Source organism: Candidozyma pseudohaemuli (genome assembly GCF_003013735.1).
Source record: "Candidozyma pseudohaemuli strain B12108 chromosome Unknown scaffold00009, whole genome shotgun sequence".
NCBI classification, from domain to species: Eukaryota; Fungi; Ascomycota; class Pichiomycetes; order Serinales; family Metschnikowiaceae; genus Candidozyma; species Candidozyma pseudohaemuli.
The window spans coordinates 1-27377 of NW_020194443.1; the positions used below are offsets into that span (position 1 = coordinate 1).

General features: G+C 45.7%; 12 protein-coding genes across 12 annotated transcripts; 7 read left to right on the forward strand and 5 right to left on the reverse strand.

Annotated features, from left to right (window-relative positions):
- Positions 1-2300: 2300 nt before the first annotated feature.
- On the forward strand, positions 2301-2801 carry MRPL27 (mitochondrial 54S ribosomal protein mL41; the record flags this gene model as incomplete). Its single annotated transcript, XM_024858765.1, has 1 exon — positions 2301-2801. The coding sequence occupies one exon, from the start codon at positions 2301-2303 to the stop codon at positions 2799-2801; it is 501 nt and encodes a 166-aa protein (XP_024712852.1).
- Positions 2802-3023: 222 nt separating this feature from the next.
- On the forward strand, positions 3024-3731 carry HFL1 (DNA polymerase epsilon noncatalytic subunit; the record flags this gene model as incomplete). Its single annotated transcript, XM_024858766.1, has 1 exon — positions 3024-3731. The coding sequence occupies one exon, from the start codon at positions 3024-3026 to the stop codon at positions 3729-3731; it is 708 nt and encodes a 235-aa protein (XP_024712853.1).
- Positions 3732-3834: 103 nt separating this feature from the next.
- Positions 3835-8886, reverse strand: C7M61_003428 (uncharacterized protein; the record flags this gene model as incomplete). The annotated part of the gene is made up of 3 exons (XM_024858767.1): positions 3835-3862; positions 3930-7021; positions 7285-8886. The coding sequence occupies 3 exons, from the start codon at positions 8884-8886 to the stop codon at positions 3835-3837; spliced, it is 4722 nt and encodes a 1573-aa protein (XP_024712854.1).
- Positions 8887-9643: 757 nt separating this feature from the next.
- C7M61_003429 (40S ribosomal protein uS8) lies at positions 9644-10279 on the forward strand (the record flags this gene model as incomplete). The annotated part of the gene is made up of 2 exons (XM_024858768.1): positions 9644-9776; positions 10020-10279. The coding sequence occupies 2 exons, from the start codon at positions 9644-9646 to the stop codon at positions 10277-10279; spliced, it is 393 nt and encodes a 130-aa protein (XP_024712855.1).
- A 155-nt stretch (positions 10280-10434) lies between these two features.
- Positions 10435-11814, forward strand: C7M61_003430 (uncharacterized protein; the record flags this gene model as incomplete). The annotated part of the gene is made up of 1 exon (XM_024858769.1): positions 10435-11814. The coding sequence occupies one exon, from the start codon at positions 10435-10437 to the stop codon at positions 11812-11814; it is 1380 nt and encodes a 459-aa protein (XP_024712856.1).
- Positions 11815-11862: 48 nt separating this feature from the next.
- C7M61_003431 (uncharacterized protein) lies at positions 11863-13703 on the reverse strand (the record flags this gene model as incomplete). The annotated part of the gene is made up of 2 exons (XM_024858770.1): positions 11863-11866; positions 11923-13703. 2 exons carry the CDS (start codon positions 13701-13703, stop codon positions 11863-11865), a joined length of 1785 nt encoding a protein of 594 aa, XP_024712857.1.
- A 1649-nt stretch (positions 13704-15352) lies between these two features.
- Positions 15353-16597, forward strand: C7M61_003432 (uncharacterized protein; the record flags this gene model as incomplete). Its single annotated transcript, XM_024858771.1, has 1 exon — positions 15353-16597. The coding sequence occupies one exon, from the start codon at positions 15353-15355 to the stop codon at positions 16595-16597; it is 1245 nt and encodes a 414-aa protein (XP_024712858.1).
- Positions 16598-17021: 424 nt separating this feature from the next.
- Positions 17022-18806, reverse strand: WHI3 (mRNA-binding protein; the record flags this gene model as incomplete). Its single annotated transcript, XM_024858772.1, has 1 exon — positions 17022-18806. The coding sequence occupies one exon, from the start codon at positions 18804-18806 to the stop codon at positions 17022-17024; it is 1785 nt and encodes a 594-aa protein (XP_024712859.1).
- A 1274-nt stretch (positions 18807-20080) lies between these two features.
- Positions 20081-21607, reverse strand: C7M61_003434 (uncharacterized protein; the record flags this gene model as incomplete). Its single annotated transcript, XM_024858773.1, has 1 exon — positions 20081-21607. One exon carries the CDS (start codon positions 21605-21607, stop codon positions 20081-20083), a length of 1527 nt encoding a protein of 508 aa, XP_024712860.1.
- A 235-nt stretch (positions 21608-21842) lies between these two features.
- Positions 21843-22481, forward strand: TRS33 (Trs33p; the record flags this gene model as incomplete). Its single annotated transcript, XM_024858774.1, has 1 exon — positions 21843-22481. One exon carries the CDS (start codon positions 21843-21845, stop codon positions 22479-22481), a length of 639 nt encoding a protein of 212 aa, XP_024712861.1.
- A 301-nt stretch (positions 22482-22782) lies between these two features.
- Positions 22783-26382, forward strand: C7M61_003436 (uncharacterized protein; the record flags this gene model as incomplete). Its single annotated transcript, XM_024858775.1, has 1 exon — positions 22783-26382. One exon carries the CDS (start codon positions 22783-22785, stop codon positions 26380-26382), a length of 3600 nt encoding a protein of 1199 aa, XP_024712862.1.
- Positions 26383-26439: 57 nt separating this feature from the next.
- On the reverse strand, positions 26440-27334 carry C7M61_003437 (uncharacterized protein; the record flags this gene model as incomplete). Its single annotated transcript, XM_024858776.1, has 2 exons — positions 26440-26443; positions 26487-27334. The coding sequence occupies 2 exons, from the start codon at positions 27332-27334 to the stop codon at positions 26440-26442; spliced, it is 852 nt and encodes a 283-aa protein (XP_024712863.1).
- Between the last annotated feature and the right edge of the window lie 43 nt (positions 27335-27377).

Here is a 27377-nt window from a genome sequence, read left to right on the forward strand (position 1 = left end):
GAAGGAGTCAGTCTCCTTTGGGAAGGTGAGAGCTTTAAAGCCAGCAAAGTCACCAGGTAAGAAGGAAATATTCTCCTTGGGGAAGGTGAGGGCCTTGAAGCCAGAAAAGTCACCAGGTAAGAAGGAGTCAGTCTCCTTTGGGAAGGTGAGAGCTTTAAAGCCAGCAAAGTCACCAGGTAAGAAGGAAATATTCTCCTTGGGGAAGGTGAGGGCCTTGAAGCCAGAAAAGTCACCAGGTAAGAAGGAGATATTCTCCTTTGGGTAGAATACCTCCAGAGCCTTGAAGAAGTCTCTAGGAAGGTAGGTGACATACTGCTTTCTGGCCAAGGTCAGCATGAAGAAGGGGAAGTCGCCAAGCCAGTAGTCGCTGGTGGGCTTCAGCGACTTGGTTTCGGGCTCAGGCAACTTGGAGTTGTGTTCCACAACCTTGGTTTCAGGTTCGGGCAACTCTGTTTCAGGTTCTGGTACCGCGGTTTCAGGTACCAAAACCTTCTCTTCATGCTGCTCGGGCTGTTCAGGCTCTGAAACATGCTCAGGTTCTGGGACATGCTCCTGCTCTGGAACAGGTTCGGGCTCTGGGACATCGTGCTTAGGCTCTGGAACCTCGTGAACAGGCTCCACAACCTCGTCGTTCTCCCGAAACTCGAAAACATCCTCTCCAGCGTCCTGCTCGGGCTCATCCTCTTCCACTTGAATGAGCACCGTTGACCACTTGTCGCTGTAGTTTGGCAAGTAGTGGTCAGGGACCTCGAGCTGCTTGACGTTCCAGTAACGACGTCTAAACTGCTCGGGCGCTGGAGGCAAGGGGGACTTGGAAGATTTCAGCTTCTTCTTGGCTGCCTTTTCTGCTTTCTTGGCTGCCCTTTCTTCTTTTTTCGCAGCCTTAGAACGCTTCTTCTTCTTGTCCTTGGAAACCCGAGCCTGGGAAGGTTGAGGGCGAGGGGCTTCCTTGGTTGCAGCTTCCACATTTGTCTTTGTGGAAACTGCGACTGTCTCAAGAGTCTCGGCGGGGACACTCTGAGAAATAACTGGGGAAGGCTGCTCTGTGGGAGAAGGTACAGAGGGCTTGTCATTGGCTGATTCAGCCTTGGGGGAAGGTGGTTGTGGTGGGCATTCGGTGACAGTAGGCTCGACTGGAGTCGAGGCCTTCGAAGTACCCACATCGTTGGAAGTCACGATGACTTCGGGAATTTGCTTCTTTTCGGCAACTTTAGGAGCAACAGGCTCTTGAATTTCTGGCTTGGGCTCAGAAGCCTGCTTTCTCTTCTCTCTCTTCTGACGGTAAATATCCATCAAACGGGTGTCTTGCTGTGCCATTCTCCGGTGGTTGCGAAGCCAATGCCCGTTCAAGTGATTACGCTCAAATTGCTGAAGCTTGTGCTCATAAAAAGCCTGGGCTTGTTGATAAGCAAAAATGTCGGTAAAGGCCTGGTTTCTGAGGTAGATGAAATATTCAATCTCACCCTCCTGCCAGGTAAGCTGAACCACTGAGTATTCGTGGTTAGTCCGCATGATTCCAGTATCCTCTTCCAAAAAAATTTCTCTGACGTCCTTGGGGAAGAGGATTCTGCAAACGCTTTTACATCTTTCGAAACACATTGTTAGTTGGTGCGCTGGTTGTTGCTTTTCTTTGTGGTGGTGCTGAAAACTGATAAAGTAAAATGTCCTAAACGCTGGTTCAGAACTGTGGTGGTCAAGTAGATGAAGAAGAAAACAAAAACTGGCGGGAACCACCTCTATTTATGTTCAGAAGCTGGGCTTGTTCTGCTACTGGGGAGGGAATGAATGACCTCGAGGTCATGAAAGAGCTGGAAATTGACTGGACTTACTCTTTGGAATCAAGATTACGTGACGGTTTACTAGACTTTCTGCTTTTGGGGCAGGCTTCAGCATAATAAATGGGTGCTTCATTTGGACCTTCCAAAATGGCTGCGAAATCGTCATGCAGCAGACGTTTCCTCTTGAAACCAGTCATGAGGATCAATTGGCCAAGAAAATTGACCTTTGTAGTCTGAAGAGTCAACAGACACCATCTCGCTTTTTCAATTTTCTTCAATGATTTATTTTTTGATTTCCATTCGTATTACACTCGCTCTTGAGGTTCTACAAGTCTCCGGAAGATTCGCACTTTTTACGAGAATCTCAAGGCCTCACAAACCAAAGCTTCGCAAAGCTGATACATCCGTGCACCATGATACTCTTTTACTGACAAAATTTTTATACTGCTTAACCAAGACAGCACGAGTTTAACCTCAAACGGCCGCCCCTGCTCCTCTTCACACCTTATATAAAGCTTTGAAATGAAGGCTTCTACTGTCCTCAGGTTCCAACAGTCCACGGTTGCCTCTTTGAGAAGACCCACCCAAACTTACAGAGATGGTCAGATATGGTACGGTTACACCAAGTCGGGCTCCAAGCGTCACCCTCTTTACACCAAGCTGGGTAACAAGAACTTCTACAAAGGTACTCGTTCCTCCGGTATTGGTAGTTTGACCAAGCACGGAAAGTACATGGTCAACTGGGACAAGGTCAGAACATACGTTGTGCCAAGTGACTTGGCTACCACCGACCTCAAACCATTCGTTTCAGTCGACGTTCCTCAAATCATGCAAAAGACCCCAGGCTACAGCGATAGCTTCAAAAGCCCTGAGCTTGCGTGGAACAACATCAAAGACTTCATAGAATATGGCGAGAACTACAACGACGTGGACTTGGAGAAGAGCAACTACTTGGAAGAGTTCGTGAACCCGCAGCAGGCCCAAGCGGAGGCAGAGAAGGACTCTGTCATCGTGAAGGACTAAACCATTCACCTTCATATCATAGAAGATGCATCAAAATCTGTATATAGCGCCATGTCACGAATAATGAAAGGGCCCAGTGCCATGAAGAATCAGAATTGTAGATTATAGAGCCTCGCAGTGGGCTAAATAGCATGAATTATTGGATTTAGGTACTTCTGGTATAACACACCCGTACACCACTTGATCCAGTATAGACGCGCTTCAGCACCTCCAGGATTTACCATGTCTTCCTCATTGACTAGTTCTCAGAAAGCAATGTCAGAGACTCCTGCCACATCGCCATTCCCTCTGGAGTCGTCTCCTGCACCAGATGCTTCTCGTGCTTCGGTAGCTACTGAAGACGTCACAATGTCTGAGTCTACTCATGAAAATCACGATCAAGAAGCAGAGGATAACGATGACGAGGCTATGGCTGTTGACGAGGCCGTCATGTCATTACCTCTCTCAAAAATCAAAAAGATTTTCAAAATGGATCCTGATTATTTTTCGGCCTCCCAGGGTGCTGTTTTTGCTACTGGAGCTGCTACAGAGCTCTTTGTTCAATACTTCATGGAACACGCTGCTATGATCGCAAGAATGGAGAAGAGGAAGAAGATACAATACAAGGATTTGAGCGCTGTCGTTTCCACGCAAGACGCATTGCACTTCTTAAGTGATACAGTGCCTAAGACCCAACCTGTGGGCCAGGCAATAAAGGAAAGAAAGATTAATTTGCTGGATGAAGATCAAAAGAAATACGCAGACGCTGCAAACCCTGAAAACCCACAGAGTCCTCAGCAGGTTGTTGAAGAACCTGTAAAGAACCCTGTTCATGTCTTGCCTAAGGGCCAACAAACGTTATCGTTCGAACCAGCTAAGAAACCTACGATAAAAAAGGCTGTGATACACGATTTGATGAGTACCGATGATGCGGCTGGAAATGATGGTTGATGCTATGAATAATGTTTAATGACCCACAATGCACTTCTGAGGTCCCTGCTGAGATGGAACTGCGTTTCATCCAAACCCAATCTTGTGCACACGCGGGCAATATCTAGCGCTGTCTGGTGAGGGATCTGTCTCTCATAGTTATTGAGGGCCGTGACAAATAATTCCACGTAAGCTTTCCTCACAGAGGGTGCCACAGACCCTGAAACGACGGCTTTAGACTCACTTACTTTCAGGTCTAATGTGAACATCAGGTTATGCTTTTTGAGAAAGTCCCAGAGATCAAGAAATCTTCGGCTCATGAATGCTTGATGCTTCGCATCCTCGGCAAAAATCGTTGTGGCAAAGTGAATTGCTGGACCCGTAAGTTGCGAATGTTCGAAGTTTGCACTTTCCCAATCCGAGACCGTTTTTGTTCCCGAGACAAGAGACATCAAGACAGGCCAACTTTCCGCCAATACGGGCATGAGTCTCTCATAATTGGATGCTACCATGAGATAAGCATTTTCCAAGGTCTTAAATATTGTCAATCTAAGCTTTATAGACGGATGAGTGAGTAGTTGCAAGCCGTACTTGAAAACTTGAAGGACAAGATTGTAGGTATCTTCAGGAATAGGTGAGGGCCAGGGCTGTGGTTGCTCTACCGGTTCTTCTTCATCATCGCTGTCATCATCAGAGTCCTGATCTCCAAAAGGAACACCGGGTTTCCTTTTAAAATACTCTTTTTCGGGATCATAGTCTGAAAAAGGATCCCCCTGTCTATTCTTTTCATCTAGGAGATCGATGAATTGGTCATGATTTGTGATTCCCCACGGTTTAAATGGCGCATGAGCTTCTGTTGACTTCAATTTGTTTGAATCAAGCAATTCACTCAAGTATATGCTCTTTATCAATGCAATTACCTCTTCAAATACCATGAAGAAATTTTCCACAAGGACAGAATAGCCATGGAAGGTATCGATGACGATGAATATCTCACTCAATATGTCTCTGAGTTGGTTAGATTTCACCAATTCGACACCGGAGATTTTGAGGACAACAAGTAAGATACCCGGGAGGGATGGTGTCAAGCCACTGTTCATAGTTAACTTCAAACTCAATGTATCGATCAAATAATCAGCATTAGCCTCGACAAGCCTCTGTAGACTTCCCTCATAGTAACGTTCAGCGATTGAGCTCAAAACACTTCTAGCCATCTGATTGACCATACTATCTGACCTGTGTGTCATTGCCTCGAGTAATAAATATAGGTTGTCCATCAATACATCTGTCTCAAAATCCTGCTTCGAGAAAGACGTTGATAAGATACCCAAGGACTTGATGGCTATCGAGAAGTTGGCTTCATTAGTTGATTGGACCAAATCATGAGAGTCTTCTTGTTGCTTGATCACTTCCATATCATTGAATACTGCTTTTGCATTTTCAAGCATCAAGTAAAGCGACTCTTCTACAGAGTCATCCTGGGGTTCGTCATCGTAAAAAGTAACCAAGTCGCTCATACTGGCCTGTTTATGTTTTCTCTCAAATGACAGCACTAACGTGTTACTCGCCCACAAGAAAACTCCCTTGCGTAGAAGGGCGTCGCTTGATCTGCTCAGCTCCATAGACAAATGCTCAATTATAGGAGCGATACTGCTTGCTGACTCACCAACATACTGGATGAATGACTGCAAGGCCTTTTCAATTGCGGGAGTAAATGAGGTTGAAAAAAACAGAGATTCCAAATCTTTCACGAGACCATCACTTGAGAAATTGAATTCTCTAGTGAGCTGACTCAAACTTGCTTTATTGGGCTTCGAAACTTGAGTGGTATCTTTTCTGATCTTTGTGATGCTTTTGGCGTTGATGTGCAGCGGAAGAACAACGGAATCCATTGAGTTGTCATCGTCAACTGACTCCAAACTATGCTCTCTGTTTGAGTCTTTCTTGCGTTTCTTCCCATCCGAATGTAGAACACGGTTTATCACGCCATCATAAATTTGCAGAACAGCAAGCTCCTTGAGCTCCATTGAATTATTCGATGCGAGGTCGTCAACAATCTTGTCTATTAAATGAAGGTGGAATCTTATTGCGACAAGGGTGAGGTGCACCTTCTCGTCATCTGTAGAGATGAAGATTCGTGACAATTGGTTTGAGACAAGATCATCAGCCTTTTGATCTAATGCTCTGCGTAAAATGTTGAGGTTATCGCGATCATGGGCAAGGAAGATGCTTGTGCCCTTGTCGTAAAGCTCATCAGAATCACCGGGGTTCAGTTCAAGGGTACTGAAAATAAGTAGCGAAGTGATGTCGGTGAATGTGAGAATTATATCTGAGAAGAGCGACCGGAAACATTGACTGGTGACTTCTTTCAAGAATGCAAATAGAGACTCCCGAAGGATGAGATTCGTAACTATCTTGTCTCGTACACTCCTTTTTATGAGGAGATGCCTGAAGATAGTTATTAATGCAATTTTGAGCTGCTTAGAAGTAGCGGAAAGCCATGCTTGTGATCTATGACTGGATTTCGGTGTATTGACTTCCGTCTTAACTAACTCTCTGGAGTTAGGTTTCGCCTCGTCGGAGTCATCGTACAATGCCTTAAGTGAGCTTAGATCCGTGCTAGTGAACGAGGTATCTACCACCTTAGCATCGAGACTCGAGTCAGAGAAGATCTTCACTATCAAGGCCTTTAGAAGTTCAAAGACCGCAATGATGGTCTTTGCATGCAAGTTTTTTGAAATTATGACGAAGTTCGCTACCTTGGAGATTATTCCAGGGAACACGAAGGAGGTCTGCTCGGCATTGACTCGCACCGAGTAGAGCCAAGTGAGACACTCCAAGACCTTCATGGACAATTCGTTACGCTCTTGGTCGAGAGGCTGCGGAACAGTTCCAAGCAAATCTAGAAGAAGAGTTGTGATGTCGCCTAGAACACTCAAACGCTTCTCAGCTTGTTTGGTATAATAATCACGAGGGAAGCAACGAACAAGCTGATTGATGCAGTAGATCACTTGATGGTAGAACCCGAGGTCGTCATCTGAGACAACTATGCTCTTCTTCTGGCCTCCACATAGGTAAACTATGATGGGAGACAATTGGTCGATTAGGGTCTCGTTGATCTCGTGCAGCCAAGAGTGGGCTAGAAGGAAGCCAATGATGTGAAGAACATGTTTCGTTGAAGCAGGCTGTAGTGAGGGCTGTTTGAGCAAATTTGTTATTGGAAAGAATGCATAGTCTGCAAACTTAGTCGACAATGAATAGTGTTTTCCAGTGTACTCTTTCTCGTGATGATCTAGTTGGTTGCATAATGTCTGGAGGCATTGGGTAAGTGATTGAGCCTGTTCTTTGAGTGACTCAGGAGGAAGTGTAGATAATTTAGATAGCTCCACGCAAGTCGGCTTTATGATCAGAAAGAGCTCCAGAGAGATCCGTCGCTGATCTTCCATCTCTCGATGTATGGGAAGGAACCGTTGTATGTTAGTACATCTCTGTGCAAGTTGGTGGTGCGAATGCATTCGGACTTTTCGATTTTGCAACCGAATCTATGTACATGTTGATGCTATAATTTATACACGTTGGAGTTATCCCAGCCTTTACTGCCAAGAAGACCTTTGACTTCTCCTTGCTCATTGGTTTCCAAAAGCTTCTGTCCAGCCACATAGCTTACATATCCATCTGGACCGCATACCACTGCAAGAGCAGGTGGTTCTTTAGGCTCGGTGGCAGTAACTTGGGCTTGTTGTAAAGCATTTTCGTATCTTGGAGCCCTCTGTGTTTCGTTCGCTGGGATGAGTTCATTGGAGATTTCCTCCTCTTTAGTATCACGCATGATGGCCATTCTGAGCTTCAACTTATCGTCCTCCAGAAGCTCTTCCTTTTCTCCCACCTCTTGCTCAACTCTCATGGAGCTCTGGAAGTGGGGTTTCTGTGGGCTCTGGATGTCCTTCTTACCAAGCTTGGACATGAACTGGGAATCGTAGTGAGTATGCAACTTAGCTCTGTCTAGTTTCTCGAGGAAAAATAAGTATCTCTTGAATGGGTCAAGCTCAGAAGGTTTTTGGGCCGAGAAGTGGATGTCCACAAACCCTCTGTATGGATTTCTTGAGAACAAGCACTGGATTATCGGAGCAATTCCGGTGCCAGCTCCGTAAAATGCAAGGTTGTCGAAATCGGGTACATTATTTTGCTTTTTCACCACTGGCAAGAGAGCCTCGGATTCAACTTTCGAGGGTAAGTCTCTAAACATGGGTCTTTGATGGAACTTCTTCAAGGGATGGTATGGGAACTTGTAGTCCGTGTAAGGGCCCCTTATCTGTATGATGTCCCCGACCTTCCGTGAGGTGAGGTACCTTGACATTTCTCCATCGTCGTACTTTTTGATGTAGAATGTCATGACTCCACCCTTGTCGTAATCTTCTCTATCATTGTCTATCACTCTGAGAAGCGGCTCCTCTTCTCCTGAACGAGTTCTCTCAGATTTCATAAAGTATAATGGCAAAGGCGTGTAGGATCTAACAATCTGAATTTGAGGCTGCATGATCTCTACCGACCACAACCTGTCTCCATTCCAAACAGTCTTTGCCTCGTAGTTAGCGTAATAACTGTACTGCCAATTCTTGAACTTTGGAAGAACCTCAATCAAATAATGGTCTTCATCAACTTGTTTAACATGGGTAACCTTGAAAGGGTGAAAGTGCTCTGGATCCAAGAGGTCTTTACTGTCGGAGCCCTTCTCTGATGGATAGTACCACACTTTCACGGTGTAGCCTCCCCATAGCACTAGCACAAGAGCCACGATTTTTGGAAGATATCTGCTCCATCGAGTGACAGTCTTTGGCTTTTGAACTTTGTTCGAGAATTTCGTGAACTCATCCTCATTAGGCATGCCCGGCATTTCATATGAAAGTCGCTCATGTCTCAATTTGGGAACATAGGGTTTGTTATCCTTCTTCATCAAGCTCTGAAGACCCTGGTCGTTAGGCATATCAGCTGGAGCAGATGACGAGGACTTCTGGTTAACCTTGAAGAGACCTTTCAGCTCATCCTTTGAAGTTAATTCCTCGTCTTTCTTTTTATTATCGTTTTTGCTCAGGTAGCTATGCCTTAAGCATCGTAGTAACGTGACAGGACGTCTTATTGAGTGTGTGGCTGGCTTCCCAAAAGCCAATCTTATCATCTTGATGCTTGGATATATTGCATAGGCCTGAATATTGGGACTAGTATGCGGTGCACTGGCCTAGCTAATTGACTGATTACAACCTACCAAGTAAAAGGTACATTTTGACCAGTAAGACAATTTTTGACTAAGAAAGCGATCTGAAAGGTTTAAGTTTGGTTATAAAGCTTGGAATGTACGGCAGAGCCATAGTTTAGTGTCGATGGCCGTGTGATTGTCGTCTGATAGTTATTAAAGAAGCCAATTCATTTTTGATGGATTTCTATGGACAGAACGGATTTCAAACAAAGTCATTTATGAAATTTTCATCACAATTTACATTCCCGTAAACTGGATTTATATCATCAACCCCAGGGTATTCTATGGAAGTCACGTGCACAAAATCCAAAAAGTTGCGACACTTTGTAGCGAAAAATTTTCTCACTAGTTCCCACACATCCACTTTCTTTAGCTTATAATTGAAGTATGTATCAGCATGCTACAATCAGAAGAGCTGATGTTGAGGTACTGCAATCAACGAAACAATGGTATAAGCATTTGATGTCTTGAGCTATTTGACACGATCATTTCTGTATTTTGGAATATCGAGGTGACAGTGGAGAATGGGCTCTCCTTCGGATGGGCAATTCGCTACGAGAATTGTCTAGAGACAGCAAACACCTTGTATCTATTTTATTGCTCATGACTCCCTCGGGACACTCATGCGGCTTCTGTTTTGTTTGGTTGTGATTTTTTTATACTAACTCATTTCTTAGAAATGACTAGAACTTCTGTTTTGGCTGACGCCTTGAATGCTATCAACAACGCCGAGAAGACCGGCAAGCGTCAAGTTTTGCTTAGACCTTCTTCCAAGGTCATCATCAAGTTTTTGCAAGTTATGCAGAAGCACGGTATGTTACACGCATCTTATTGATCCGAGTCGTTGTTTCCCCCCTACCAAACCCGAACTGATAACTGGATGGATTGATCGGTTTCAGTCCCTTTCTGTCTTTTAAGTGTTCGGAAGATCGAAGAGGATTTACACTTACACGGTGCTGAGTAGTTAAACCTACCTCACTATCGTTTACTCTTCCTCGACATTTCATCCTCTACCACAACGACTTGGAATCCTTTGGGATTTTACTAACTTTCAGGCTACATTGGCGAGTTCGAGTACATTGACGACCACAGATCCGGCAAGATTGTTGTTCAGTTGACCGGTAGATTGAACAAGTGTGGTGTTATTTCTCCAAGATTCAACGTCAAGATCGGCGACATCGAGAGATGGACTGACAACTTGTTGCCAGCCAGACAGTTCGGTTACGTCATCTTGACCACCTCTGCTGGTATTATGGACCACGAGGAGGCTAGAAGAAAGCACGTTTCTGGTAAGATCTTGGGCTTTGTGTACTAATTGTCATAGTAGGGTAATATATGGAAAAAATCGATTTCATGAAAGCAGTTGTAGAATTGACTTTTCCTCTATGTAGTGTGGACCTATGCAAGAGTGATATTTTGCAGCCGTTCCGCGTACGGCACCAAAGTTTCACTTCATACTATTCCTTCGTTATGGCTCCTTTCAAAGTGATCGATGCCTTTGTCAATGACGGGCTTTTAAATCAAAGAATTGTTCTTTCTGTTCCATTGGTTCACGGGAACAGCCTGTCTGAAAAGATCAGTATTGTTGCCAACATCACACAGAAGTACGACCAGAAGCTTCACACGGATATCTGGAAAGTGGTCTTTCCCTCAGACTCCAAACCACTCGCATATATTCAAGGCGGCCCTGGATTCCCATGTGCTGTTCCATTGTCCAATTCCGGACTCACCAAGGTTCTTCTTGATGACGGATACCAACTCGTCTACTACGACCAAAGAGGTACCGGTTTAAGTACCCCAATTGACACGGAACACCTTCTTTCAAAGGGCTCAACGGAATCCATTGTCGAGTACTTGACCCACTTCAGAGCTGACTCTATAGTTCAGGATTTGGAGCTCATTAGACAAGCTCTCTTTGGCGAGTCCAAGTGGCTGATCATGGGCCAATCCTTCGGAGGATTCTGCTGTTTTTCGTACTTGGGATTATATGAAAAGCTTGAGGCTGTTTTCATTACTGGAGGCGTACCACCGGTTGGCTTCACCGCCGATGATGTCTATACCCAAACATACAAGCGCACAGCTGAAAGAAACAGACACTACTACTCTAAGTACCCGGAGGACAAGAAGCGCGTGAAACAAATCGTGAAATACTTGAGGGAAAATGTTGTTCTGTTGCCTGATGGCGGGAAATTGACTGTTGAGAGATTCCAACAAATTGGACTCAATTTCGGTGCCTCTGGAGGAACTGACTCGATCCACCAGCTTGTGGTGAAGTTTGCCTGGTCTTTGGAGACGCAAGGCAGAGCATCTTATGCGGTGTTGAATGAGATTCAGCTGACTTACAGCTTTGACACCAATATCTTGTACGCCTTGTTCCAAGAATGCATTTATGCTGATGGCGAGGGCAAGGCTACCAACTGGGCAGCCGACAGAACCCGCTATGCCAAGGGAAATGAGAATTTCGTCGTATCGGAGCAGCTCCTCGAATCTGACGACCCTGTGTACTTCACTGGTGAAATGGTCTTCAAATCCATGTTTGAGGACTACGCTCAATTGCGTCCATTGAAGGAAGTAGCTCATGCTCTTCACTCCTACGAAAAATGGTCATCGCTATACCCTAACAACTACGCTCAATTGACATGGGATATAGTGCCTGTTGTGGCTGCTACATACTACTACGATCAATATGTGGACTTTGACCTCACCATGAAGGTGAAGCTGAATCTATTCAAGGAAAACGGTAACTTGAGACAGTACATCACTAGCGAGTTTTTCCACAATGGTCTCCGTGCTAACCCAGAAAAGGTCGTGGGCAGCCTTCTCAAGTTATTAAAAAATGAGGTAGATTAACGTTTAGTGAAATATGATGAGGGTGCAAACCCAATACGACGATGTTCCTTATCTTCGGTAGCACCAACGAACCAGTTTCCACCCTTAGCACGGTGTGAAATGTTGAACTTTTGGAGGTCGAGAATGACGTCAAGAACATCGCCCTCCTTGAAAGAGAGATCACCTGGTTCTCTTCCTTCGAAGTCCTCTGTGGCAACCCATTGTTCTTTGGTACCATCGCCGTCAAGGGAGCCCAATGCACTCTCAAAGAACTTATTAAGTTCAATCAACTTATATGATGTTGAAAAGGTCTTGTCGAAAACATTCTTATTGGTACTGAAATGAGGCCACTTTGTCGTTGTGATGGGAAATTCCACAATATCATTCTTCGACTCGTTGTAGATGACCTTAAGCTTTTGGACGCTCTTGTCTGGTGGAACGTCCGCAGCTAGCATATCGGATGATAGTATCGATTTCTCGTCGTCACTCTTATCTGAAGATAACGAGAGATCCGTGTCCGAGTCCTGATCAATTGAGTCCTCGTAATCATTCCAATGACCCGTGTGTGGAGAGGGCATTACTCCAATGTGTGGGGATAATGCTATTGGATGGAGATCATCACGAGGTGGAAGTGGAGGTGGTGCCTTGACATCTCTCTCTGGAACATGAACGTCTGTGACTTTCAACATCTTCTGAGGGTGATAACGTTCTGATTGGTTCATGTCCTCTGTTTCATACTTGAGGAACGACTGAAGAGGGTCTGCGGTCATGTACTCGCCAAAGATGCCATTGACATGGTCCTTGGGTTTGACCTTGTGCAGCTTATCGGTGACTTTCAGCGTGGCCAGCAGCCAGGCCTTGTACATCTTCGAGGATTTGTCCTTGTCCTCGATATCTTCGTCAATTCTGTCGGGGTGTCTGTCCTTGATGGACGAAACAAAAGACTCAATCCGGAGTCTTGTTGGTGTGACGGCAGTCTCCCAGGCATCCATGATAGCTTGGTATTCCTCCAGGTTTTCACGCTTGTCGTCGTGAGGGAAGCCGTGAAATTCCATGAAATCGTGAATCTCTTCCACAATCTGCTTGTATGTCTGCGTGTGGCTGCTCACGATGAGCTTGGTGATCAGGTCGACGTATTCCTCGAGCAAAGCAAGAATCTCTGGAAGAATAAGCTTTAGACGGGTATTGATGTTCTCGTATACGCTCTCAGCCTCCCTTGACTTTGTGCCTAGTGTCTCGAGCTCTTTCTGCTCCTTTGCCTCGAGGGGCACGTTCTTCTTCATGAGCTTATGGGTCTTCTTATTGAGGTCATCGTACTTGAGCTTCCTCTTGGTCCTCAATTTCATCAAGTTCATGGAGAGCTTGAGCTGTAGTCTCATTTCATCGTTCTTCAGACGCACAAGTTTGGCTAGGCCGCCTGAATCCAAAGCTACTTTCTCACGCATCTGATCCACAGTGAACAAGAAGTTGGTCAAGGCAAAGTTGATGCTGGGTATCGTGGTTTGCCTCTCCTTCGGATGCATGGCAAACAGCTCCAGAAAGCTCAGGATTTTGTCAAAAGCGTCGTAGTATTCGTCAATGCCCTTGAACTCAAGAGAGTTCTCTCCAGTCAAGTCTAGAAACCCCCTCGTGGCCTTAGCCATTGAGGCGAAAACATGGGGCCAGTACTTCTTCAGGAAGCGGTCTGTCTGAGCACTCAAGTATTTCAAAGCTGTCAGCGTCTGTTTCAAGTTGTGGTACAAGTCATGTAGTAGGTCATCATCAACCGAGTAGTGCTTTCTGCGGTAGGCGTGGTCTTTGACGGATAAGCCCAAGGAGGAGCCTTTGTCCTTGACGGAATGGCCAAATGACGTGCTCTTGTCCTTCACCGAGTGCCCCAAATTGGACAATCCCTTTCCTAAGCCTGACATGCCTTGGTGTGTCTAATTCTCAAGTAACGGTTTCTTCGGCTACGGGAAACGATCATGCAGGGAGGACCACAGCCTTGGACCACCACACGGGAAAATAAGGAACTACTGGAAGTTTCATTCAATCGATTTTGTGAATTACCCCAAATTTGCTGATAAGCAATTGTGGGTGATAATTTGGTGGAACCCGTTAGAGGCTTAGAGACCCGGTGGGTCTGATCTTCCAGTGCGTATGAAGTCTGGGGTCACCTCGGCATGCTGTAGAGGGGCTTCCAGGGAAACAAATACATATATAAGACAAATACGTATATAAGACAAATACAGTTATTGGTGGTGTTGATATCAATTGACTCTCCTAATCCCAACTGGTGATAAGTTATATCGGAGATTCGTCCCCTAGGCTACTTCCCTACCATACAACCACTGCACTATGGAAGCCGAATTTTCACCACTTGGACCCTGGCCCATTCAATGCAATGGCCTTGCATCTGCACATCTTAGTCAATTGACGTATGTGAGGCTCCCCCAACGGCGTATGGCTGCAAAGCTGACGATCTAAATATACGGGGTACCCCAAGATCCGCTAAGTGCCGTGGAAGCCAGGAGCCCTGGTGGAGACCAGGGGGTAACTGACAATAAGGTGAGGAGACAGCCGAGAAATATTCGATCGAGGCGCCACACCATAATTTGCAAGCAAGGGCTTTTTTGCAGATCCCAAACCGGGTCCTATTTTTTTTTGGTCCGGTGGTTCGGCTAATTATTCCATAATGCGTCTGGAGTAGAGCATATTGGTCGTAAATCATTGCGTGCTGACCCCTGCACCATCCGATAGAGGCGAAAAAGCAGGTTTGCCAAAGTAGTTAAAAACGGTCAGAAAAGAAATTGCAACGGAATTACACTTTAGAAAAAAAGCCATTATCGGGGCTCCCCACACCGAGTGGTTGTAGTGAGTGCCGAGGACTCTGCAGCAACGCTTATTGGAAAAAAAAAAACGAAACCTTACTTTCAGAACGCTCGCGATCGTCTTACGGCCTTGGCCACAATAATATGTCGATCGTGGCTTTTCAAGCAAGAAATCCACCAAGGTCATGCTTTTCCAGCTTTCAAGAATTTGGCCCTTTAGCCCGGTATCTCTATCGGACCGTCTATCCGGCTCTTTTTCCATTAGGCCTTTGCATACAATCGCTTCGGTACCCCTACGTCAGACCTACCGCGCAGCAAGGAAGTTGCAACCAAGATGGGGCAAAAAAAAACCCCGTCGTCAGTGAAGTCACAAAATTATTTGAATTCGCCTTTTTTTTAAAAAAAAAAAAAAAATCACAAAAATCCCGCCCTCGCTTGCTCTCCTGACTCTTCTTCAATAGCCCTCTCTACCTTGCCTGTGCAAGTCAGCCCCATTTCACCCCGCGAAGAAGCGCTACTTCCTACATACCGCCGAAGTCCTTTGGTAGCGTTTATTAATGCCCATCCCCCACCCCCGGCTGTTTTTTACTTTGCTTTTGCTTCCACAACTTTTTTGAGATTAAGCTTCAAGTGTCCCTTGTTGTTCCATCGCTCGCACGCAAAACAACCGCCCTACTGACTCCCATCGCTATATTGTGAAGATGCTATCTTCGATACACCGCCGGCTAACGCTGGACCTGGTGCCGAAAATGAAGAAATCGGACCGTTCAGAGCTGAAGAAATCTTCCAAAACGCTAACTCCGAAAGGCTCGCCGTCCACAGCGGGCTCCTCCACCTTCAGGCCCGTGTCGCTGAACAACGCGGGTGAACCAATGACTAGAACCCGTTCAGTGTCGACCTCGGCCAAGGACACGGCGCTTTCTCGCTCAGCTTCGTCGTCTTTCAACTGCATGGATTGCCTTTCGGCGCTAGAGCCCGCTACGGAACCAGGGAAGCTGGTTATTGGCGAGGACTACGTCACTTTGGCTAGTAAACCTATCTTCGACGGTGCCAACGGCATCATTTTCAAGGGTTCCGATGCAAAGGGAACCGTTGTTGTGGTTATCAAAACCGTCAAGTTCCAGAAAACGCAAACTTCCGAGACCTATAGAGCCCTGGTCCTTAGAGAGTTTGATAATTTGAGAAAATGTACCGCCAGTAAGCTGGTGGTTGACGTTTTGGACGTCGCTAGATCCCAGGATTCCGAGGAGCTTTCCCTTATAATACCGTACTACCTCCATGGAGACTTGTTGGACCATCTTTGCACCTTCAGAGCCAAGAAAGTGGAGGTATCGCTGAACCTCAGGGATGCAACTTTCAAGCAGATGGTCAAGGCGGTTGACTTTTTACATCGCCATGATATTGCCCATCGTGATATCAAGCCAGAAAACTTCCTTATAGACTCCAAGGGTATGCTCAAGCTAAACGACTTTGGCTACTCTGTCGACCTCACCAAGACCGTTGAACACGCGTCGTTGAATGAAATCTCCTGCGGAACAACTTCTTTCAAGGCGCCTGAGCTTTTCCGGTACGAAAGAGAACAAAATGAGGGTAAAGAGCTTGATTTGTTGAAGATCAACTTCAAGGCTCTAGATATCTGGGCTCTCGGTGTTGTCTACTTCCAAGTCTTCCTAATGTTTGTGCCCTGGTCTAGCTCCAACACTGTTTCGGATGACAAAAACAGAACAATGGAGAAGTACATTCAGAAGTATCCTGAAAGCGAAAAGCATCTAGTTGCTTTGGTCGATAAGCTCAACGACCGCAGCTTTAGTGATCCACTGAATCCTGCGTTGTCTCATTTCAAGAAGCTCCATTATAACGCTCGAGGACACATTCTACGGGCTCTTCATCCTGATCCGGAGAAGCGTTGTACAACTGGGTCTCTCTTGGAATCTAAATGGCTCACAGAAGTATATGCGCAGACCAGAGATTTGATAGATCTCTTACCCAAGTGATCAGGGGAAGCGCTTTGACAAAAATAAGAGTAGAAATTAAATAGGTATGGTTATTTGGTGTGTTAAGTTTGAATAAAAATCGGAGTTTGGGTTCTGGATCGTAATCACACTATCGATACATTTAATCACTTCAAGAGAAAATTAGTTCACTTTAATTATAAAACAGCTATAACATAGTATTGCGATGAATAGTTTAAAATAATACAGGGCATGGGCTAAACAAGATGTAACCAGAAACATGAATCGTAAGGTAGATGACGATGATGACGAGGGTAATGATTATATCGATGACAAGAATGATAAATGAACTGTAATGGGGAGCATGACGATGAGCGTTGATGAGCTAAGTTAAAAAGCTCAAAATGATGGAATGATGATGCGGAACAGTCATAAGATTAGTGATGCAATCCCGTTGGTGTCCTTCTTAATGAAAATTTTGGTAGCCAAAGTTACCAACATTGTTGTTGGTACCGTTGTTGGAACCCTGCTGGGAAGATGACCTTCTTGGATTTCCAGGACCTCTGACTCCCAAGGGATTCTTTGAGAAAGACAATCTGATACCGCCTTTGCCATTGCTGCCGTTTGGTCTAGGCAAAGCTCTCCCGTACAATTCAGCCAATGCAATGGTGGCATGAGCCACGTCTTCAAACTCAACGAAACACATAGGACCGTGGTTGTGAGAAGATGAGCTAGAGCTAGAGCTAGAAGACTGATTCTTCGTTCTGAAGGACAATCTTCTGAAACCCTTCTGAGGGGAGAATAATGTCCTGAGCTCAGCCTCAGTAGCATCAGGTGGAAGGTTACCAACGTATAAAGTGTTGCAAGGAGGGTTTTGGTCAGCAGGATTAGCTGGTGGTGGCACACGTGCCAACAATGACAAGTCAGGAACGTCCTTGGTAGACGATCTAGCAGCACTAGTTGGTGTTGTTGCTGAGTTTGGCTGAGATGAAGGGCCTGCCTGTTGAGCTCCAGACGCAGACGATGCGGATGGAGGCCCATTTCTATTAATTGAGTTAGATGGGATCGATAATGGTGCCAAATTATTGCCGTTAGACTGCGTTGGCCCCTGAGACAAGATGGCTGCCACAGTCTGAGGCTGTTGTTGAGGTTGAGGCTGGGTTCCAGACTGAGCCTGAGTCTGTGAGCCTGAGCCGTTATTAAAAAATGCGGATGAAGTTCTTCTTCTCTCTCCATTAAGGGACCCTGGTGCTGCAGAAGACAGCGAGGCAGGGACATTTGATTGGGAGCCCGCTTGTTTTCCCTGGGTTCCCTGCTGGTTTGCCTGCAGTTGCTGGGAAGACTGGCCCTGCTGTTGGGACAGCTGACCCAGAGAGGGCTGAGATGGCTGTTGATTGTTCGATGAGACACCCCATTCAAATGAGTTTGGAACATTCATTCCAGGGGTCTCGGGGTTTGAGCCAAAGCCAAGAGAATTCGATGGTTGCGAGGACCAAGGGTCGCGAACAAGGTTCTCGTACTCTCTGGCATCATTATGCGATTCCATCATGAGTATGGACTTGCCAGTGATATCGCTCAAGTCAATAGATCCGGCGGGAGGGTTGGCATTGGTTGGAGTGGTTGTACCTGAGAATGGGTCACTGAAAAGGAATCGGGATCTCTGGTTTCCAACTGACTTGCGCTTCTGGAATGAGTCGAAAGTACCAGGGCCGACTTGACCCCCCTGACTTGACTGTGAGCCCGATAGGAGCTGGGCGGCCAGTGGAACAGGATGCGAGGATGGTGGAGAAATGCCAGAGTTAGACAATATCATGTTGTTGAAAGCGCCTGTTGTGGCTGCGAGGGGCACATTGGCGTCGTATTCAACGTTCACTTGCGGCAGATTTGAGCCAAAGATTGGCTTGTTCTCAAGGAGCTTTCCGGTAGTAATGCAGGTGTTCAAGGTCTTGAAGTTGGCGGTAATAACCTGGTCCTTGAGCTCGACACTGGCGACATCGTCATGCACCAATGCAAAGATGAGCTGAGCTTCTCTCTCGGACAAGTCAGCTGGAACATTAAGAACTTTCAAAGGAAACAGTTGCTGCAGTATGGAGCCCGATGAAGGCGGCTGGTTGGCACTAGACGGTTGTGACATGGAGGAGAAGGAGCCTGAAAGAAGGTTCGACTGGCCTGGTAACGTGGAGCCCGAATTTACATTAGGGTTCATCATGGGACCTGTGGGGGCAAATTGTAGGTTTGTTTCAGAAGTCATCTGATGGTTGGCCCCTGGGAGAATGAAAGGTGGTGGGTTTGGTGGGGCTAAGCGATAAGTTGAAAGTATGATTGAAAGAGGCAGATATCTCTCCGATGACGTGAAGAGGGATGAGCCTTATTAGTGATGGAAATGCTAGGTCCTTATTCAATGTTCGATAGGAAGTAGGACCGGGGAGGGTTGGTGCTGGGTGCTTTTTTATTTTTTCTTCTGTCCGGCTCGATAAAAAAAACACTAAAAAAAAAATTGACTTAAATGAATTTGTCGTGACGACCAAAGGAGCTCTTTAGCAAAAATATGCGAATAAAGGACGTGTGTAGCTTTCAGCGTTGACTTTTTGGTGGAAAAAGGTAGTAGTAGGTAAGTGGTGGAGTATCTCAGTTTTTTTTTTTTTTTGGTCTTGTTTGTAGGTAATTTTCCTGTTGGTGTATTCTCGCTACGGAGGCCGGAGGCAAACAGAAAAAAAAAAAAAAAAAAAAAGAACCGGTGCGTCTCTCGTGCATTTACCATGCTCACGCCCTCGAATCTGCAGTCTGGGCCAATCAGAGCGCGAGGCGGCCACCGGATTGTACCACAATTTACGCACTTCATCCCCATTCAAACCGAGCCAGCACCATAGTGAACGCGACTCACGTAAGTACATTTCAGAACGGCTGGCTGACTACCGACCCGGGAGCGAGAACACGGGTCCTGCTGGTTCTGCCGATTAAGCTCTGGGCGACTCATAATTTCTGGGGACCCCAGCCAGCCCAGGCAATTGTGGAAAGCCATTGAGCAAATAAAATATGAAAAACAAGGCCTTCTCGGACTTAAGCAATGGACTGCATTTTTCTTATTTGCCAGATTCGATTTTGATACGTTTTGTTATTTGGCATTATAGTTTGAGTCTCAACGGTTAACGGCCCAGGGCTTTGGACCAAGCCGGACTGTAGGTTCGGGGTTGCAAAAACGGCCACGAGCCACAGGGTCATTTTTGGGGAGCTCAAGTCAAAAAAAAAATGGGGTTTTTACGAATATTTTCCAATTATTTCTTATATTTTCTTATCTCTTGAGCTTTTCGCTCTTCCCTGGTATGCTTATCTATGGCTGCAAATGCTACATAGGATTTGCCGAGCAACGCCTACATGTCCGAGTGCTTGACAGGCATCATACTGACTTCTCCAAATCGACCACTTCACAAAATTTTCAAAAATGTCTCTGCTCTTTCAATAGTCCCATTCCGCTGTCTTCGAGGATATTCACAAATAATCGATGAATGTCGACCTCAAGATCACTCAATCGCTTCGAAGTAGTCTCCTCATAGTCCTTGACTTGAAGAATCTCTCCAGCGGCCCCCTTGCTTGATACTCGATCACCTTCCTAAAGTAGCATTGCTGGTATTTTCTTTGGGCCACGCCAGTTGACTCAATCTTGATATCGCTGGGTGCAACAGTATCAGGCAAGAAACTCTCTACTCCATAACTGAAGCTTGACCGAGGCACATTTGGGAACGATGAAAGTGCCTCGACTCTGGCGTCCAGGTTGGGAAAGCCAAGGATCGCCTCGTACTCGCAATCTTGGTAGTGGTATCGAAGCTTGATGCACAGTTGACTATGGTATGTGAGTCCACCATCAAAGTCTTGATGATTCTTGACAATACTGCAAGCGTCGTACGGAAGAACGAGGAGTGGGGTCTTTCTTCTCATTCCAGAACGATAGTCGCAGATCACCAAGTTTCTTTCAAAGAATAAGAGAAGTGCCACTGTCTTCTGCATAGTCAAGCTTCTCTTGAACTTTGGCCAGGCAATTGACGAAACAGATGCAAATCTCAATTGACCATAGTACAGTGGACACTGGCCAGCTGTCTGATCAAAACGCACAATCTCTGAAAGTGACTGTGTTCTTTCAGTGCTGTTAACCACTCTGTCCAACTTGCAGTTGATCTTCGTAAGAGACATTCTGACACATGTGAGCAGCCGTCTGATGCTTTCGTTCTCGGGATTGGCCTTCGAAAGCAGTGCAATGAGTAGCTGGTACTTCACTATTCTTGCCATTGGTTTTTGCACCAACAGAAGAATCGAAAGGTCAAGCTTGCCCGCGTTTTCAGAACTGTTCTTGCTTTCAAGATTGTGGAGCACAGAATTGGTGAACTCAGTGGTGAAGTTCGAGGTTTCATTCAACACAAGGTATGAAAATGCATCAGCATTCACATAGTACCGCACGTACGTCTCGGTGTGTCGAAGATTAAATGTGACTCTGTCAAGGAAATCCTGGTCTCTCAAGTGAAGCAACAGCTTGTGCATCTCTAGAATATACGAGGCAGTCTGTGCTAGTACCTCAAGTGCAAAGCAACGGCATCCACGTAACTTGCATCTCTGGAGATAAGGCTCAATGACGTGATCTCTGAGAATTTGCAACGACGTCACAAATGCCTCTTCTGTGTTGATCAATTCGTCCATGATATAGACCAGCTTTGTGTTGCCTAACCATCCCGGCTCAAAGGGTTCTCTGATGGTTGAAGGCGGTGTGGTGGCTCTGGTCAGTGTTTTTCGAGCTGTTGTCTGTGAGCCATTTGTCCTTTCAAAAATGCTATCGTTGCTTCTGGTGGTGTTGATCGATTCAGCTGGACTTCTACGGTTACTCCGTTTCGAGCCGGCTGTGGACGCCTTTGGACTGACTTTTTCAGCTAGTTGTGTTCTCAAAGGCCATGATTTTGACTTTTGTAAGTTCTCTGATGTTTCTGGCTTCCTACTGGAAGTCTCTGTGCATCTGACTCCTGTCAGGGAAATGGCTGCAAAACTGGAGCTGTGTCGTAACGTCATGGTGGGAAGCTGCCTAGGAAGAGTATAGATGATGAGAGAAAGACAAGAGTCCAGAAATAAAGCGTTTATATCATTTCACAAGCGTCATCGTTAGCAATCCCTAGAAAGTAAGTATTAGCACTTGTTCATATTCTCCAAGTAGCACTGCCGTCTGGGTCCTAGAAACCTACACCTCCCGCGCCAAAATAGGAAAGCGGTATCAGATCAAAGTGTACAGCTTTACTATACTTTCCTTATGGACGTGCTAGATTCCCAAAAACAAGTCAATGGCGTTTGCCTCGACTTGCTTCTTCAAGAAATTGTGCCACTTTCGTTGAGAGTGTCCCACCTCACCGGTGAAAAAAGGCAACTGCAAGGCCATACAACAGACTCCCAGACAAGAATAGACACTCCTCTTCTGCGATTGCCGGATGACTTGCCTGGTAAAGTTGCCATTTTCGAGTCAGAGCACTTGAGTCAAGATGAGGCCACGTTGAGGATCGAGTCATACGGGTATGCCACTGGTCTTCGTCTCACTGAGGTGTTGATGTACAAGACAGCAGGCCAGCTTAACAAGATCGTTGATATCTTGGACATCATGAAGTTTGTGTGTCGTGATGTCTGGAAGAGTCTCTTCAATAAGCAGATGGACAACCTCCGAACGAACCACAGAGGTACGTTTGTGCTTATAGATAACGACCACAGGCTTATCTCTGGATTGAACAGCTCCAAGGGCCTTCCAGACTCTATCAATAAGGCACGTACGTATCTATGGTTCTCTTGTGGCCTCATTCGTGGAGTTTTGATGAGCTTTGGCATAGAAGCGTATGTTGCGGCTGAGATTTCCCAGTTCCCTGCGGTCATCTTCAACATCCAGACCACCATCAACAACTAGAGCAAGCATTTCTGGAATTTCAAGTCGGGAAATGACATGGAACGTGATGCCTGAAGCCAAAGCCTAGGAAAACCTGTTGATCCTACGTGAATTGAGCTGCCAGTTCCCTCATAAACTCCATCACTGTAAAATAGAATACCAAAGACACAAACGAAAATCAGAAACAGATATAAAAGACGTTTTGTAGACTAACTTCATCATAAAGATGTTATTGTTGACCTTCAAGATCACCTCTGAATAATCCAGTAGCAGACCATCGCCATCTCATACAGTACAATACAGTCCATACTACTATGTTCAAATGCTTCGACGTATTTCAAGGCTCCTATCCTCGGTACCCAAGCTTGAGCCTCTAAGACCACAGTTGGAACGTTCAGATCCTCGAAATGCCTTGAACACAGACTTCATTGACACCGTCAATAGCATCGCCAGTGAGCAAAAACGGTTCACCATCACCAACTACGATACAAGAATAAGAGTCAACCATTACCTCCAAGCCGTATTCCAGAGAGACTTCAATCAGGCCTTCGATCTACTAGGCAAGTTCAGAGATAAGTGCAAGGTCAACAGGACCCATACTTCGTTTGCTCGAAATGTGCAACTCTATGTATCGTGCTTGAGCACCTTAGTAGCACATTTTGCATCCACATCCGATGGCTCAGAAAGAGAATTCAATGAGCTTGGAAACGTCAAAGATATGGTTGAACTGCTTCCTGGTTATGTCGTACTGAATGTCCTGCAAGATCAGTTGACCCAACTCCGTATACACCTACTAGTGGCATATTGCAGACATTTCGATAAGTTATCCAAAAAGCATGCATTGAGACGTCAAAGAGCAAGAAAGTTGACCATATATCTTGCTGAAAAGTATGGGATAACTCCTCAGTCTTTCGAGCAGGTGGTTGCAAGTGAGTATTCAGAGCTCACGGACTCATTTCGAGCCCTTTGGCCCAATCTCAAAGCAAAGTCGGAGCTTTCCGAGAAAAAGTTAGATGTTCAACCATTCTTGAACAAAAACGGCTCGATGAGCTTCACCAGTCTCTGTGACTTTATATCATCTTCGAGGTTTCAATTCGACGGTGACAATCGTCCCATGCATGAGATCTATGACTCTCTACCCCAATCCCAAAGAAACGATTTCATAGATGCCTACCTTAATCATAATAGGCTCCGCCAAATAGAGGTGGAAAAATACTGCGGCGCTCTTCAGGACTCACTCGCTCCCAAGCGTCAAGAAAGTACATTTCAAAAGTTCAGCATAGTTCACAGGCATTGGCTACTGCAGTGGAACGCTGCTATTTGCGAGAATATCAAAGCTCTTGATACAGAGACTAATCGAAGCCTTTCAAAATTTGCATTCTTTTACACTACCTATCCCGCCGAGAAGCTTGCATCCATAGTACTTACCAGTATGCTTTCGGCAACACTCAAGTCAGGACTGGTTGGAACGTTGAAGTTAGCCAAAGCAATGCTGACCTCGCTCAAGCAATCAATTCGTCTGGATCCTGAACTAAAACCCGTATCGCAACAGCTCAATCACTATCTTAATGAGGACGACTCCATTGAGTTCTTCTGTGGCATCATAAAACTCGCCACAGAAAGCTGCAAACTACCTACAGACAGCGAGATGCTATCAAAAAGCTCGCATGGTCAGCCTCTATTCTCTGTAGGGTATGCGAAGTCTACTCAAGATAGCTCTCCTTACCATAGAATGGGCATAATCAGCCTCAACCAGGAGATAATCATTCTTTTTCAATCCTACAAGGACCTTCTACATAGCGGTTCGGTGCTTTTGCCAATGCTATGTCCGCCTGAGAAGTGGACCTCACCAACACATGGGGGCTATTTGGAAGGGTTGGCTCCGATGGTTCGCTCTTCAGACGAACAGACTACTTCGAAGTACATCAACAAGGCTCATGCCACAGGACAACTTCAATCGCTTTATGACGTTTTAACTCAACTTGGGTCGCTTCCCTGGACCATCAACAAGGAAATGCTGGACATATTCACGGAGTGCCTCAAAAAGCCTGAAGGATTCCTCCTGATACCACCGCCATTGAGCGAATTGCATCCCCCGTTCTTTGAAATGCCAAAAAAAAGTCTTTACGAATCGGACTCTGAATACGAGGGTCACAGGAGGGCTTATTACAAGCATAAGCGGGAGGCTGAGAATGAGTACTTTGGACTTCGAGGAAACAGGATTTCCTACGAGCTCATGAACAAGGTCGCTTCATGTTACGCTGACAATGGTGATGTTCTATACTTGCCACATAATGTTGATTTTCGTGGAAGAGTTTACCCAGCTGTTTCCTTTCTTTCCCATCATAACGAAGATATGATAAGATCGATGTTGATGTTCTGGGATGCAAAACCATTGGGACCGCATGGATACAAGTGGATCAAGTACCAACTTGCGAACCTTTACTCTAAAGCTAAGCTCGATATGGAACAATCCATTGCATTCGTGTCGGAGAACATGGGAAACATCATTGCATCCGCAAGTGGACCATTCGATGGGGATCAGTGGTGGACGAAAGGCGATAACCCATGGCAAAGTCTTGCTCTCTGTAAGGAGATACATCTGATAGAGAATTTTGGAGGATCGGATGCGGACTACATGTCGAGAATCCCCGTTCATCAAGATGGAACATGCAATGGTCTTCAACATTACGCCGCATTGGGCGGTGACGAAGCTGCAGCTAGATCAGTCAATTTGCTTCCGGGAGATCGAAATGATATTTACTTAAAGGTTCTTGAAATCGTAAAAAGGAAGATACTTGATGACGTTGAAAATGAATCTACCAAAGATATTGCGAGAATAAGTCAGCCATTGCTTCTGAGAAAACTCATAAAACGAACAGTCATGACCACCGTGTACGGTGTGACACACTTCGGTGCAGCTCGACAGATCCAAGAGAACATCGAGAGTTTAACTAACAAAACCCATAATACCGTCTCCTCCGAGTACACTGAAAGCCAAATCGCCACATACATTGCCAGAAATGTACTTCAATCGATAACGGAGCTTTTCTCGGGAGCCCAAGCCATTCAGGATTGGTTGCTTCGCAATTGCTTGAGGTGTTTGAAATCCTTCTCAAGTCACAATTTGCATTCCTTAAAAAAGGTCGACTTCTTTGGTCTGAAACACTATCAGCCAATGATGTGGAGCTCCCTCTCGGGTTTTCCGGTTGTGCAGCTCTACCGACATGATGTGAAGAAAGAGATTGTCACACCATTGCAGAAGGTTTCCGTGGTGCAGAGATCAAGAGTAAGCCACATGAACTTGAGGAAACAGCTAAACGCTGTGGCTCCTAATTTCATTCATTCGTTAGATGCAATTCATTTGCAAATGACTTGTCTCGAAGCCAATCGCCAGGGTTTAAGTTTTGCTGGGGTGCATGATTCTTTTTGGACTCACGCTTGTGATGTTCCAAAACTCAACAAGATCATCCGGCAAGAATTTGTGAGGCTTCATCACTCACAGATCATCCGAAACTTGAGGGATGATATGATCTACACAAATCGAAATGCAATGCAAGTAGTGTGGGTGAACAACTCTGAAAGTCCGGCTCTCGTCGAAGCGTTCCAACTGATGAGGCAGCAATACGGTGCTGAGCAAACGAGACGTGGAAAAATGTCCTTCAATGAAAGTCTAAGGGTTGAGATAGAAAACCCTAGACCTGTCTTGGCTTTGATTGAGGAGCACAAACCTCGCCTTTGGTTCCAAAACAAGAACGGTAAGACTCTAGCTGAACGATATGACGCAGACGTGGGCGAAGAGCAGAATGTCTCGCCTAAAACGCATACCCCGGTGCTTGTTCCTGTGAGAATTCTCCCGGAGCCGCCAGTTGGCAAGCTCGATATTGACAAAGTTCTCGAAAGCGAGTACTTCTTTTCCTAGATCACTCCTCGTCAATCATTTTTTGTAAACGGGAGAATATCCGGTCACGGTGAATAGCTAACTCGTTATCGCCTTCATCCTCAAAGAAACGCTGACGCTCAAACGTTTCATCGGGGTCATAAGACTCACCTGCTCTGTTCATAAAGTCGTCGTATAGGGTATCGAATTCATCAGCTCCCCTCAGAAGTTGACTCGTGCCTTCAAACTCTTCTGGAGTTTCTAGTGCTACCACACCCGTTTCATCGATGTCGTCCTCAAAATTTGCGTAGCTGTCACTGAAGGCACCGGCGTCTTCGTCTTCTGGGTAGTCATTCTGATAGAAGGATTCTGCATTGGAGTCCTCGTCGTCAGACTTGTTGGGAACACTGTCGTCGTCCAGCTGCATGAGGTCGTAGTTTTCATCGTCAAAGAATCTGATATAGCCAATTTGAGATTTCGGGTAGTTTGCTTCGGTCAATGGCTCCTGGGCAGAGAGTTTGTAGGTGTCAAAGACGTAGTCATCTGAAGTATCATATTCAGCCTGTGCTTTGGGGGCAGCAGGTGTCTCGGGTTGATCTGAAGTCACAGGTTTTCCAGACTTTCTCTTTTTCCGTGTCGTGGGCTCATTGACGGTCAAGAAGTTGGCCACCATGTCTGTAAGCTCATTGGGGATGAGCGAGTCCTCTAGGGTATGTTTCTTGGGAATGACGAACTGACGAGCATCCTTCCTGTCGTTCTTGGATTCGGCCAATAGAGACTCAAGATCTGCTTGATTTTGGGAGGATTCCTCCGTACGTTCTAGGTGAAATAACCAGTTTTGCTGCTCACGAGAAGGAGAAGGGTGAGCAGAGGCTCGTGGAGTAGCCGGTTTAGATCTTTTTGACGATTGGCGTCCCTCCAAAATCAATGCTTGAAGAGGATCTTCCCCTCTTTTACGCTTGATTCGTAGAATTTGTGGAGGTGTCTGGGACATTTCGAAGCAGGGGAGTAATTCGGGTGATTCTCACGGCTGTTTT